Consider the following 14,143-nt stretch of genomic DNA (forward strand, 5'->3'; position numbering starts at 1 on the left):
CCTATCCCAGGCCCTTTTGAATTTGGATACAGTCTCTGTCTCCACCACCTCTTCTGGGAGACTGTTCCACGCATCTACCACCCTTTCTGTAAAAAAGTATTTCCTCAGATTAATCCGGAGCCTGTCAACTCTTAACTTCAGCCTATACCCTCTCATTGCAGTTTCCTCTCAAATGAAAGAGACTTGAATAATGCACATTTATATTATGTACGTATTTAAATGTCTCTATCATATCTCCCCTCTCCTGCCTTTCCTCCAAAGTATACAGATTGAGATCTTTAAGTCTGTCCCCATACGCCTTATCACGAAGACCACACACCATTTTAGTTGCCTTCCTCTGGACCAACTCCATCCTTTTTATATCTTTTTGAAGGTGCGGCCTCCAGAATTGTACACAATATTCTAAATGATTGAGTAGATTGGAAATGTGGCAGGGTTTTTTTTTTTCCTTTTATTTTGGGGGGGAATGAATTAGAGGGAGGGAAAGAAAGTGCTGCTAATGGGGGAAGATTGGTAATGGAGGAGGAGGTGGAGAGTGAATGAGGATGGGCGATGGGTATGGCTTAAACTTGATGCACAAGGGGAAGTCAAGCAGCAGAGAGGAGACAAGACTGGATATTGAGCATCCATGCATGCATACACAAACTTAGGAGTGAGGTTTTTATTTTTAATTTTACTGTCATGGTATGTATATCACTAATCTATTTGAAGGTGTCCCCCAAGGTAATTAACGCATTTGGCAATTTTGCATTCTCCATAGAGTACCTTTTCAGTCTTGAATCTCATTGATTCAGAAGCATAGTCTATTTAGGCTAGACCTGTGGGTGAGCAGTGTAGAGGCTGACTTGACCTTTTGAATTGGCCTTGTATTTTGGAATAATAATCCTCTGTTATACTGCATTGCTTTTTCAGTGCTTCTGTTCTCTGTGCTTCACTGGTTGTGCTGGACTCACTGAATCTAATTACAAAGCTGTTTAATAATTACAATTCCTGCAGCTTTGGCATGAGCACAGTGCAACCATTGTTTTCCTTCTGAGCCCAGGCTAATGCCATTTGCCATGATGGAGTGGAGCAGCATATGTTCACAGGGTAATGTGTGAGAAGGATAGAGGGTTAATAGGTGAGTGCAGTGACGTTTTGGTTTTCTGTACATTTATAAAGCTGCTATTCATCTTTCAGGAAGAGGAGGAAGCAGAGATCTATTTGAGTTGATCTTTCAGAGAGGGGGGGAGTATTTGTGTTTTTTCCCCCTTAATCTTTAACATAATTAGATGGCAGTAATTTCTGGATATTTCTTGTCTGCTCACTCTTAAAAGCCAAAAGCGTATAATCCAGAGTACGCAAAATATGTGGCCTCTTTACAGTTTTTTAAAACTTTGACATACAATACAGTCTGTTCAACTAGTATTCTTTATAAATAAAATATTTCTATTATACTCATCTTCATAAATAATTTGGCTAAGAGCAACATAAGTTCCCCTAAGGTAGGGGTGTCAAAGTTCCTCCTTGAGGGCCGCATCCATTCGGGTTTTCAGGATTTCCCCAATGACTATGCATGAGATCTATTAGCATACAATGGAAGTAGTGCATGCAAATAGATCTCATGCATATTCATTGGGGAAATCCTGAAAACCTGACTGGATTGCGGCCCTCGAGAAGGGACTTTGACACCCCTGCCCTAAGGAGTAGCTTAGTGCAGGCCTTCTCAACCTAGCCCAGGGATGTCAAAGTCCCTCCTCAAGGGCCGCAATCCAGTCGGGTTTTCAGGATTTCCCCAATGAATATGCATGAGATCTATTTGCATGCACTGCTTTCATTGTATGCTAATAGATCTCATGCATAGTCATTGGGGAAATCCTGAAAACCCGACTGGATTGTGGCCCTCGAGGAGGGATTTTGACACCCCTGACCTAGCCCTTGAGGTACACTAAGTCTCATCAAGTTTTCTGGCTGTGTACAATGAATATGTATGAGAGATATTAGCATTCACTTCCTCCTTGGTATGCAAATCTATCTCATGCATATTCATTGTGGAGATCCTGAAAACCTGATGGTATGCCCCAAGGTTTGGATTGAGAAATCCTGGCCTAGTGGTCAGATGTGGGGACCCCACCCCCACACACACACCTAAGGAAAGCCAGATTTCACATCCCTGCTTCTTCCACTGTGGCCCATATGCACAAAGCTCCATCAACCCAGTAAACATTAATGGGTTGAGAATGGTTTACTTTTACCAGGCTATACTCATACAAATAATATGCAAATCATATGTACGTTGTTTGTGCAGCGTAGCCTAGTAGGAAAGGAGCTGTGCCTGCTCAGAAGAGCAAGATAGGCACAGCCCTTCCTCCTGCCTGCAGTTGCTATTCTCTCCCTCTGCCCAGCTGATGGTTGCTCTGGAGCTGTGATCAGCTTTGAGCTGGCATAAGGGAGAACAGTGACTTCTCTTGCCGGCTCTGGAGCCGCAATCAGCTGGTAGGTTCCAACTGCTAGAGTTGCCGATGAAGCTCACATCACCCTATCCAAACCATCTTGTTATTTGCGGGACACAAACCATAAATATCTGCCCAGCACTGTCTTCATATTCCAGATTACCAGAGTTTCTGTCGAAACCCTCGCCAAGCCATGCTAGACCGAATTATCATTTACAGGTCAAAGACCATGCAAGCCTTAGTTAGTCATCTAAGTACCACGCGACACATCAAACACACATGAAACCATTTAAGTTTTGTGGGGTTTTTTTTAATACCATTTATTTTTTAATTAGATATCTTCTGTGTTCATCCCACACCTTTTTTAATTCCGTTGAATTTGTTTACTTCTGGTTTAATAAGAAGGTGATATTGAACAGATGTAAATGACTAATTGAGGAGAGGGGGTGATGGGCAGAAGATGAAACAGTTCAGGTTTCTTTTGGAGTATGTTATAGTTTTACCTGCTCACTGGTTCTGTTTTGGGCCAGTCAAATACTGAGTAGGGAAATGACTAAAATAAATGATCCAGTAGATTAGAGAGGTTGTTTTCAGACATAGTGTATCATGGTTAATTTGGTGGAGTCAGCAAAGCCCAGAAGCGCCTGTTGACAGTAGCTTTGTGTATAATTTGAGGATACAAAGTGCAGCATGGTTCAGGAGTAAATTCAAAAAGAGAGCATAAAGTTGAGGCTCTTGATGTATAATTCAGGATATCAGGAAACAAGACCTAGTTGTTAGTCTGTGATGGTTCAGTGTTAGAGGCAACCCACAGGACCATTTTAGTCTAGCTGAAGCACTGAGGGAGCTATCAAGTTTAGTGAGTACAAGGGACAGCAGCAATTTTGCTTAGCTATTACAGAAGAAGGGGAAAATGATGTGCCTGTACAGGAAATGAGAACATAGACAAATGCAAAATTATCCAAAGCTCATTTAGAGGAAAACAAATGAGCTACCTAAAAAGGGAGAGTAGATAAGGTTATGGTCTCTGGCATATACCTCAGGATATGGAAAGAAGTGGAGTGCCTCCTACCCCAGCTTTGTTCAACTTTTCTGGACAAAAGGGAGTTTCAGTGAGATTGAAGGAGAGCAGACATTGCTGACGCTCTCTGAGATCAGAATCAGATGCATCTTTTCCACAGATGAGAGACAATGTGTGAAATATGCAGCAACTAGGACAGTCTCTCAAATTGTGTGCCATGAGAGATTCCAGAATTTTACTTTAGTTTTTTAAAAGTATACACTAGAATAGATGAAATGTACATTGCGTACGCAGGTCAATGTTATGAGCGTCTGTGTGTGTGTAAGGATGCAACTGCCCAGACAAGCATCATTCTTTGACATGATTGGTCCTTGAAAACTAATAGCAAAGCTTGCAGCTTGAGGTACCCGGAAGTAGACGGGCGTTGCCGTGATGACATCATGTGCATACGTGACATCATCATGACATCCGCGCATGCTTGAATGCCCTTTACATAGGTGGGGGGAAGGGGGAGGGAGCAGCAGTGAAGAGGCCTGGAGAGAAGGAGAGGTGCCGGCTGATTACCTACAGGATGTGCTTCTCGCCGTGAGAGGCGCATCCTGTAGGCAGTCGGCCAGTGCTGGTGCCTCTCCTCCTTCCCAGTGTGCCATGGCACACCTGAAATCTCAGGAGGCATACTGGTTTTCGATGCACTGCAATAACCCATATGTAACTTTAAAGAACATTAAATAAGTAACTCTCAAATTTAGGGCTCCTTTTATCAAGGCGCACTACGAGGGTTAGCGCGTCGGACATTTTGTCAAGTGCTAACCCCCACGGCAGTCTAAAATCCTAACGCCTCGTCAATGGAGGCGTTACGTACTAGTGCGGCAGGCGGTTTAACGGGCGGTATTCCGTGCGCTAAACCGCTACCGCGCCTTTGTAAAGGGACCCCTTAATTTTTTGTTTGGTTTGTAATTTTATGATTTCAATTATAATGTGCTGCAAAAAACATTTGCTCTGTTTAGTGTGCTAGAGCTAAAAAAAGTTTGAGAGACTCTGACCAAGTACTCACTCCCACTCAGTAGAGGGAGTGAGTACCTGGAATGGTCTTCAGGGCAGTTGAGATTGGTGGATAATCTACAGAAGATTTTCTGTTTGGGTGAGTGAGAAGAAGATTGATGTTGTGCAACAAATATAACCCCCCTATTACAAAACCACAATAGCGATTTTTAGCGCAGGCCGGCACGCTGAATGTTGCTCCCGACACTCATAAGAGTTCCTATGAGCCTTGGGAGCAACGCAGAGCATTTAGCACGCCGGCCTGCGCTAAAAACCTCTATTGCGGTTTTGTAAAAGGGGGGATAGTTTTAGATGACTTTTATTATAAGTTATACTCTTGTTTTGTACAGTTGATGTTTAATGATTGTTTATGTGTGTTTCTTTTGGAACCTGCTTAGGTATAACTAGACTATAAGTCTGTTAAATAATAAAAACAAAAGTGGGGGAAAGAAGGAAACAGACTAAAAGCATCGGTACAATGCAGAGCTGTTGAAAGACTCCTAACTAGAGAACCGCATTTTTAAAACAAGGAGATTACAGGGCACAGACAATGCAGAAAAGAGCCACCTGACCCATACAGTGGCCTTAATTATTCCAGTCAGTATTTGTCATCACCTTTGAGCTTGCCAAACCAGCAGCCTCTTTTCCCACGTCCAAAAATATCTAACACTGAAACAAACTTTGGTGAGTTGTGGATTAGGAAGCTGAAGTGAATGTTTCTCTGGGTTTCATAAAAGACCGGTAGATGGTATGTGTGTGGGAGAGAGAATTGGAAACTAGCTGAGGAACTGGTTGAACAATAGATTGATGGTAGTCAGTGGAGTCCATTGTGAAGAAGGTAACATGATCCATGAGCGAGTTCTGGGCTTACTGTTAATGTTAAGGCTGTTTGCTTTTTCAATAGCTTTACTTTGCAAATCTGTTTAAAGAGAGAGGAAAAAAACAGTAATAGGTTAGAACCATTGGGAGTGCTAGAAAATTTGAAAGGGGATTTGAAAATAAATGAAGACTTACTGCAATAAGTCTAAAATCATGCATCTGGGATACAAAATCCCATTAGGCATCCACGTTTTCATTTAAAAAATAAATAAAAAAAATTCTGGTTTGTATTATGTGTGAAAAGGTTTTTGTCTAAAGATCTCCCACTTAACCAAACAATTCTGAAACTGGTAAAGACAGGCAGACTGTGCATATCCTTAAAATATTCATTAATATTGCTTATACACTTAAATACCATTGAGTGAATGCAGAATGAGTTGAAAGATAAGGGTAAGTTGGTTGTTTTGTCTCAGGATTTACAGAAAGGGTGGTAGATGCTTGGAACAGTCTCCCGGAAGAGGTGGTAGAGACAGACTGTGTCTGAATTAGAGAATGACACGGTGACAAAATTCATCACCGTTCCCGTCCCCGCGGATAACCGCGGGAAATAATCCCATGTCATTTTCTAGTGTCTATTTCAACTTCGGTCCTTCTACACCAGCATTCTTCAAAGCAAAGCTTGCGGGTCAGTGGTTGTGCCAAATTATACTCTGATTCTTCCCTCTCTCCTTAAAAAATGACATGAAGATGGTTTCTCGCGGTTATCCGCGGGGACGGGAACAGTGATGAATTTGGTCACCATGTCATTCTCTAGTTTGAATTCAAGAAAGAGTGGGCTAGGCATGTAGGATCTCTTAGAGAGAGGAAGAGATGATGGTTACTGCAGATGGGCAGACTGAATTGGGCCATTTGGCCTTTATCTACCATCATGTTTCTATGGTTCATGTTTCATCAACAGTAAAGTTGGCACCAGCTCAGGAAGTGTCTACTTGACATAATTTCTTGCCAGCATTCAAACATTTGGGCACCCACTTGGCTGACAGCTTCTGCATAACCAGCTGCTCGTGGATTATGCACCCAGTATGTTCCCTGGATGTCTTTAGTGTCTCAGCAATTGTTTTAGCTAATATTCGCCGATCTGCTAAAATCAGGTCATGGACATTGTCAACAATTTCAGGAGTTGATACCTTTTGAGGCCTCCCAGACCTTTCTGCATCGTCAGTTTCGAAATTTCCATGCTGAAAGTTTGTACACCACTTTTTCACTGTGGAGTATGATGGCATTTGTCATTCGATGTTTGTTTGCGTCATACATTCATGGATTTCCTTTGGAGTTTATCTTCTTCATGACTGCTCGGAGTTCCACACTTGAAAATTCCACACTTTTTGTTGACGTGGTTCAATCAATGATCTGAAACAATATTAAAACATAGCATTATGATTCTGCAAATTGGCACTTTGCAAAATAAAATAACACTCTCTTCAGCTACAGTGGCAAAATAACGCTCAGAATTTAGGAAGTTGTTTGGGCTGAGAACGTTTCAGCAGCCCCTCGTAGGAATCCATTCTTCCCATTGGAAATTCTTGAGGAGGCTGAGCAGAAATTTTAAAAGAAAACTGTTTACATAGTAAGACCAAGCTACTGGGTCAATGGCTACTACCCAAGCAAAGGAATTTATTTTATGAGGTTTGTTTGGAAAACATTATGCATTCTCTGTTAAAAATAGATTATCTGAACATAGGTTAAGCAAACAATTTCTGGGATGCGGGTCAGCTGATAGATGAGAATTAAAGGTCACTGGGTAGTTGATGAGAATGTAGACTGCATGCCTAAGGAAAGGTAGAGAAATGAAGTACGTTCGTGTTTTAAAATGAAACCCAAGGTGATTTCCAGTCCTCAAATTACTACAGCAAGAATATTGTGTAAAGGACACTCCTTTATTAAAAAAAACTACATTGGCTCTCAATACAATTTAGAGTTCAATTTAAGATACTTAAAGTCCTACATACTGGAATCCTTTCATATACTCCTAAACGTACATTATAATCAAAACCAAACTGGGAGTTGACACGAAACTCAGACTTCTTTGCAATTGCACCTATGATATGGAATTTGCTTCCTCAGAATTTAAGATTAGAACAGACATATCACACTTTCCGTTCAGTGTGAAAAGGCTGTCGCTTGTTATTACAGTAGTTCAGCATCATCACTGAATTGGGGTTTTCTCTTGAGGAATCAGAGTATGAATAGGCTCTGAATGATTGTAACTGTCTTCTTTTTTAATGTTTTCCTTTTAATTTATTATTATTTTAACTGTAAACCACCTTGACTTACGTGGCAAAAAGGGTGGTAATATAAAGTACAATAAACGATAATACTTTTCCTAATATTTTCATTTTGTTAAAAATGTTTTTGTTTAAAGAGAAATTATGTAAACATCCAAGAAAACCTCTTGTTATAGATTAGGAAAGAAAAATGCTTCTACACCCGCCCTTTCCTAACCTGGGAATCAACTACTTTGATGGCAAAAGACAAAGTACGTAGCCTAGGAATTTTTCTTGATTCAAACCTATCTCCAAAGGCATCTCACAAGTAGCCTCTTCATCCTTCTACTACCTCCGCCAACTCTGAAAGATAAGAAACTACTTCACAGAACAAGACTTCACCTAACTACTCCATGCCTTTGTCTTTACATGTCTGGATTACTGCAATGCTTTATTCAATGGTCTTACAGAAAAAAAACACTAAACGACAACAGCAAGTTCAAAATGAAGCAATAAGACTACTGAAAAACCTACGAGCCCATGGCCAAGTCTCTCCAGCACTGATATAAGCCCACTGGCTGCCTATAACCAAATGCTGCATTTTCAAAGGCCTAGTGTTGGTATATAAATCCCTCTACAACATGACACCCAAATACTTTTCAGACAAACTTCCTCTCTACACTCCAAAGAGAACGCTATGCTTACAAGATGAAAAACGCTTACATACACCATCCGGATACTCCCTCCAACTCCAGTGAGCCTGGAAATGATCCTATTCCCATTTCTTACCACACCTGTGGAACAGCCTTTTTCCTCACATCAGAGTCCTTAAAGGACTTTTTAACTTTATAAAAGCCATAACAACCTACCTTTTTGACTAGTCACGCTCTCAACCCTTCACCAATATCAGTAAGTAATCCTGTATGAAGATATATTGCAATACACTATATAAACCTTTTATTGAAACACTGTGACTGTAAACTATAACTCGTTCTGAGCTCTTTGGGGAGGATGGGATATAAATATAGAGCACCCTTCCCACATCTTTCTGCTGAACAACAGACCCAGCTGTGTTTCAACAATAATGGACACGGGGGAAGTCATTGCTTGCCTTGTATTGGTAGCATGGAATATTGCTAAACCTTGGGTTTTGGCCAGGTACTAGTGACCTGGATTGGCCACCGTGAGAATGGACTACTGGGCTTGATGGACCATTGGTCTGACCCAGAAAGGCTATTCTTATGTTCTCTATCATGTCTTCTCTCAACTCAGAGTTGGTGTCAAATTCCTGCAGATCAACAACATTGTTTCCTTGAAAATCTCTGCCATTCCATTACGGTTTTTGTTGTGATCTTTGGTAAAATCTTTCTGCATTTGAACCTAGGTGTTGCTTGGAGGAATGCAGCCTCCTTAACTTTGGTCTGAAAGTTAGCGTCTGAAAGCTTACTATCTCAAAGGGTTCTAACTTTGCTCATTTTGGGGATCATAGATTAAGTAATAAATCTCAGGAACCCACAATGCTCCTCTTTTTATTTCCCCGATTTGCATTGATTTCAGGTTATCTTGAAAAGATGCAGAATTAGGTTTAAGCAAGAATGATTCCATGGTGCTCGGCGATATTGAGCCTGAGTGAAATGTTCTGGAATATTCTGGTGAATGCAGATAACAATGCGATAGATTCTCTAGCTACACATGGACTTGTTTGTTTCCCATCCTCCTTGTGCAGTGGAATTCTGGTATGTAGGCTGAAGTGAAGAGCTCTTGCTTCTAATGCGAGTCTGTGGTTACCCCGTAACAGGCAGCCTTTGTTTTCGTTTGGATGACTGTGTAATTTGTGTAGGATAGTGTGTGCTTGGAACTGAGGGAAGCACAAGGCAGCAATCCTCATTACAAGTGGAAGAAAGAAGAATTTAGCAGTGGTATGATCTTGTAACTAATTCTGTTCTCCATGCGGACTAAAGCTCTGCTTAATATCCAGGACTCATGTGGGAACCAAAAGAAGGGTAAAGTGAATCTTTTCTTAATAACTTTGTGATATAAATATGAAATGATGGAGATGGAAGAAATATTGAAAGTTGTACTATACCTTCCATTTTTTATAACCCCCAATCCCTTGACAGCACATCTCCATGGTGCCAAGCTCAGATGATCTTTTTGGCTGGTAGGAGCTGCTGTGGTGATGGTCATGTTAGTCCACTTTTAAAGAATAAATGGGTTGCAATCTAAGAAAAGTGCACTCTCACCTGAGAAATGAGGCAACAATTTCAGTTGGCTTCTATTTAGAACTAAAAGTTTTGCTATATATCTCTGGCAAATGAAATGATAGATAGATGTGGTTTGTTGCATTTGAATCCAACTTCTTGATTACTTAACTCAATTTCTAAGACTTGGTGGTCCCTTTTCTCAGATTATGACACAAATAGAAATAAAATGGAATAAAAATAAAATAGAATATAAGATGATACCTTTTTTTATTGGGCTAAATACATTTTTGATTAGTTTTGGAAGGCAATACCACCTTCAAATCAGAAATGCTGCCGGTTTTTCACCCCCTCACCTTTCCTCTTGAGACTATCACTGAAGTGCTTTTATGTTTTCCTTATATATTTTTATTTGTTTCATCATTTAATCATTTCTGATCTGAAGAAAAAGGTATTGCCTTTGAATGTGTGTTTAGTCCAATATAAAAAAGTATCACCTTATTTTCTTCATTTGTTCTGTTTTATTTCTATTTATTTGCCTTGTTGGCTGTGATACGTGCCCAGTTGCTAGCATCAAACAGCAGCCCTGTTGCCGAACAGCCTGAAGACCATCTAGAAAATTTTTTTAGGTAGATTTGCATTTCTTTTAAAAAGTTAGACAGTTGTTTTAAAATTAAACTTTGGGCTCTTTTTACAAAGGCGCTCTTGCGGTTTTAGCTCACGCTTAGCGTGCACTAAAATGCCACGTGCGCTAGCCGCTACCTCCTTTTAGGCAGGCAGTAATTTTTCGGCAAGCATGCGCTGCTAAAAACGCTAACCCACCTTAGGAGCCCCCTTTTTTAACCTGTGAGCAGTCCTTTTGGGTTAAGCCAATCTAATGTATCTCTATGTTAATTGTATTGTTTTAAGGATATGAATTGTTGTGTAATTAACATTTTCCCTTCTTTTATTTCTTGTAAAATTATATTTTTGCTTGGTTGTTTGTAATTATCTGTATTGTAAATCGCCTTGATATATTTTTGATTGTAAGGAGGTATAAACAGTGCTATTATTTCCATTTATTGATATATACCTAAGATCAAGGAATGGTTGAGTTCATTTCATGTCTTGGTTTTGGGGAATTTTATTTTATCAATTTTTAGAGCCTCATTAAAACTTGGAACTGCTAATTCTTGTTGCTAAGCCTTACTGGGTCAGACCAATGGTCCATCAAGCCCAGTAGCCCATTCTCACGGTGTCCCAAGGAGTAGCAATATTCCATGCTACTGATACAGGCTTCATGAACTGATGAATAAAAATCCAGGAAAAAAAGTCATAAACCCCATGCTCTCTACGGTCAGGGTCCAGTATGTGGTAAGACAGATCAGAATAGGCTGGAGTTAGCTTGGATGGTATCTCCAGTGGTGGGGTAGTGTGGCCAAAGCTGGGAAAACTTCTGCTGGCAGTATGGATCAGGAGCAAGAAAGCACTTTTTTGACCACATTCATATAGTCTAAGTATAGGTCTTGTTTGCACCAGGGGAGAGGGGAAAAACATCTTATATTGGTTTTTATATCGCCCGAAAAATAAATGTGACTGTTGGGCAGACTAGATGGACCACCCAGGCCCTTTACTGCCATCATTTATTTATTTATTCCATTTTCTATACTGTTCTCCCAAGGGAGCTCAGAACGGTTTACATGCATTTATTCAGGTACTCAAGCAGTTTCTCCCCAACACACATTCACGTACCCTCTTCTTGCCAAGATAGGCAGTCACCCACTACAAAGACAGCCTGTTCTCCCCAACCCCTCCCACTAATCTGGTGTCTCTCAACCAGCCAGCCTCACCTCCCTTTCCTCAGATAGCCTACGTGTTGTCTCACTCAAGCAGTTGGTGAACTTGGCCCTCCCTCACCTCCTGACAAGAGGATAGCCAGTGTATTCCCCTTCCCCCTAAAGAAACAGTTCCCAGGCAAAGAACATAAGAATAGCTTTACTGGGTCAGACCAGTGGTCCATCAAGCCCAGTAGCCCATCCTCACGGTGGCCAATCCAGGTCACTAATACCTGGCAAAAACCCAGAATAGCAACATTCCATGTTACCGATCTAGGGCAAGCAGTGGCTTCCCATAACAGACTATGGACTTTTCTTCCAGGAAATAGTCCAAACCTTTCTTAAAACCAGCTATGCTATCTGCTCTTACCACAACCTCTGGAAATGTGTTCCAGAGCTTACCTATTCTCTGAGTGAAAAACAATTTCCTCCTATTGTTTTTGAAAGTATTTCCCTGTAACTTCATCGAGTGTCCCCCTAGTCTTTGTAATTTTTGACTTGAGTGAAAAATTGATCCACTTGTACCCGTTCTACTCCATTCAGGATTTTCTAGACTTCAATCACATCTCTCCTCAGCTGTCTTTTTTCCCAAGCTGAAGAGCCCTAACCTCTTTAGTCGTTCCTCATATAAGAGGAGTTCCATCCCCTTTATCATCTTGGTCGCTCTTCTTTGAACCTTTTCTAGTGCCGCTATATCTTAAGATAAGAAGACCAGAATTGAACGCAATACTCCAGGTGAGGTCGCAGCCAGCTACCAGAATCGGAGTGTAAAAGCCTAAGGGCTCCTCACCGTTTTATTGCTCATTTTACTGCTCCGAATGGCTCAGATTGAAGCACCACTGTTAAATCCAAGCAGAGCCTGTATTCTCCAGCGATTCCAAGCACTTCAAGGCTTATATGATAAGAGGCAGGCCCCTTTCAGTGGAAAGGAAGTTCCCTCCCCTCCTCCTCATGCCTTCCAACCATTACCACACACTGGATACAAAAGCAGCTTTAAGCCAGTCAGTAGATCTTGTGCAATGGCTGGCCCCTTCTGTGGGGTTTTCTGTGCTTTCACTGCTCTGTCCACAGCCTTGGCTGACCCATGAAACGGGCACTAAGCCCAGGACTCAACTGTGTCCTCCTTGGCACCATTTAGTTTGTTATTTTTTTCTTAAACATCAGAAACACGCAGATGGCGCATCCTTGATATTTTTTTGTATGTACAAGCTTACAACAAACAAGAAGGGCTCCTTTTACTAAGCTGCGATAGCAGTTTTAGCTCGCACTTAGCACGCGCTGAATTGCCGTGCGCGCTAGACCTTAACACCAGCATTGAGCTGGCGTTAGTTCTAGCCGCATAACGCGGGTTTAGCGCGTGCTAAAATCCTGCGTGCGCTAAAAACGCTGTTGTAGCTTAGTAAAAGGAGCCCTAAATGTTTTTATGGGATTTTGTCTTTCCATCTTGTAGGATGAATTTAAAAGAAGGTTTTAATAATGATATCGTTAATTAATGTTTCATTGTGTTTGTCTTGTTTAAACATGTTTAGCATTTTTAATATGTATGCATGTAATTTTGTAAACCGCATAAATGAAGAATAGGGTTTCAAGTTTTATTAAGGTTTGTTGTATACGCAATATCATATACTTCAATGCGTATAACATTAAAAAAAAATAGGGGACAAAACATTTTTTATACAATTGAATACAAATTATATACGTTCTAATACATAACTGATACAGAGGGGGATGAACTACAATCTTTAAAGAAAGAGAAGAAACATTTAGGGAAGAACACATATGGTGGGAACACAAAAGAGGAAAAAAAAGGGATATAAAGGCAGAAATGATCATAGAAAAAAGAAGATAAATTTACGACCTACTCGTAGGTCTAATTAAGATGTATTCTTTGACATTATTTCTATACGAATAAATATTGTTTCCCTCTAAATATCAAAATAACCTGTACAGAATATGATGTGAGATTTTTCCTTTAACCTTTAGACCAGCTTTGGGACGTGATCTCCACCAGTTCTGCCTTAATAAATTGCAGCCCTAGTAAAGGGTAGATAAGATAATAAGGTCCAAAAGAAATGCTAGAACTTAATAATCTGCTAAGTCCCAACAATGTCTCCTAAAGGAGATTTGCTTCTTTCCTATCTAGATAAAGTCATCGGCTCCTCAGATTTAGTTGACCTTTTAAGAACTCTTATGTTTACTTCCATCAATGTTAGTTTTCAGACCTTGTTGTTCCCTTCCCCCTCCTTTCCTGTAGTCAGCAAAGTTTGTGCTAAGTGTATGTATTATGTTTATTATTGAGGCTCGCTAGTTCCTCACGAGAACTGAGGCAGCCATTCAGAAGTGGCTCACGCCTACACAGCAGCACGCTTTTGCGCCACTGGCCCCAACATGCTAGTAATAAGCAGGCAGCCGTCCAGCGAAGCATCAGCGACTAGTACAATTAAGAAGTGGCGCGGGCCCAGGCATTAACGCGCTTGGGTGCTGCGGGCCCTCACAAACAGCAGGCAGCCGTCAACCGACCTCTACAATTTAAAAGTACTGCCGGGGGGGC

General features: G+C 40.8%; 1 protein-coding gene across 3 annotated transcripts in view; it reads left to right on the forward strand.

Moving 5' to 3' along the window:
• The window catches only part of USP6NL (USP6 N-terminal like), a 163,806-nt gene that overhangs the window by 62,969 nt on the left and 86,694 nt on the right, over positions 1 to 14,143 (forward strand). The window contains exon 1 of one of the 3 annotated variants that reach the window (XM_033957919.1): positions 9,511 to 9,580. The exons of the other annotated variants lie outside the window; for them this stretch is intronic. Within the exon in view, the coding sequence (XP_033813810.1) occupies positions 9,526 to 9,580 (55 nt within the window). The 5' untranslated portion in view covers positions 9,511 to 9,525. Of the gene's footprint in view, positions 1 to 9,510; positions 9,581 to 14,143 lie in introns of those variants that run through there. 3 annotated transcript variants of the gene reach the window in all.

The sequence above is a fragment of the Geotrypetes seraphini genome, chromosome 9 (genome assembly GCF_902459505.1).
Source record: "Geotrypetes seraphini chromosome 9, aGeoSer1.1, whole genome shotgun sequence".
NCBI lineage: Eukaryota > Metazoa > Chordata > Amphibia > Gymnophiona > Dermophiidae > Geotrypetes > Geotrypetes seraphini.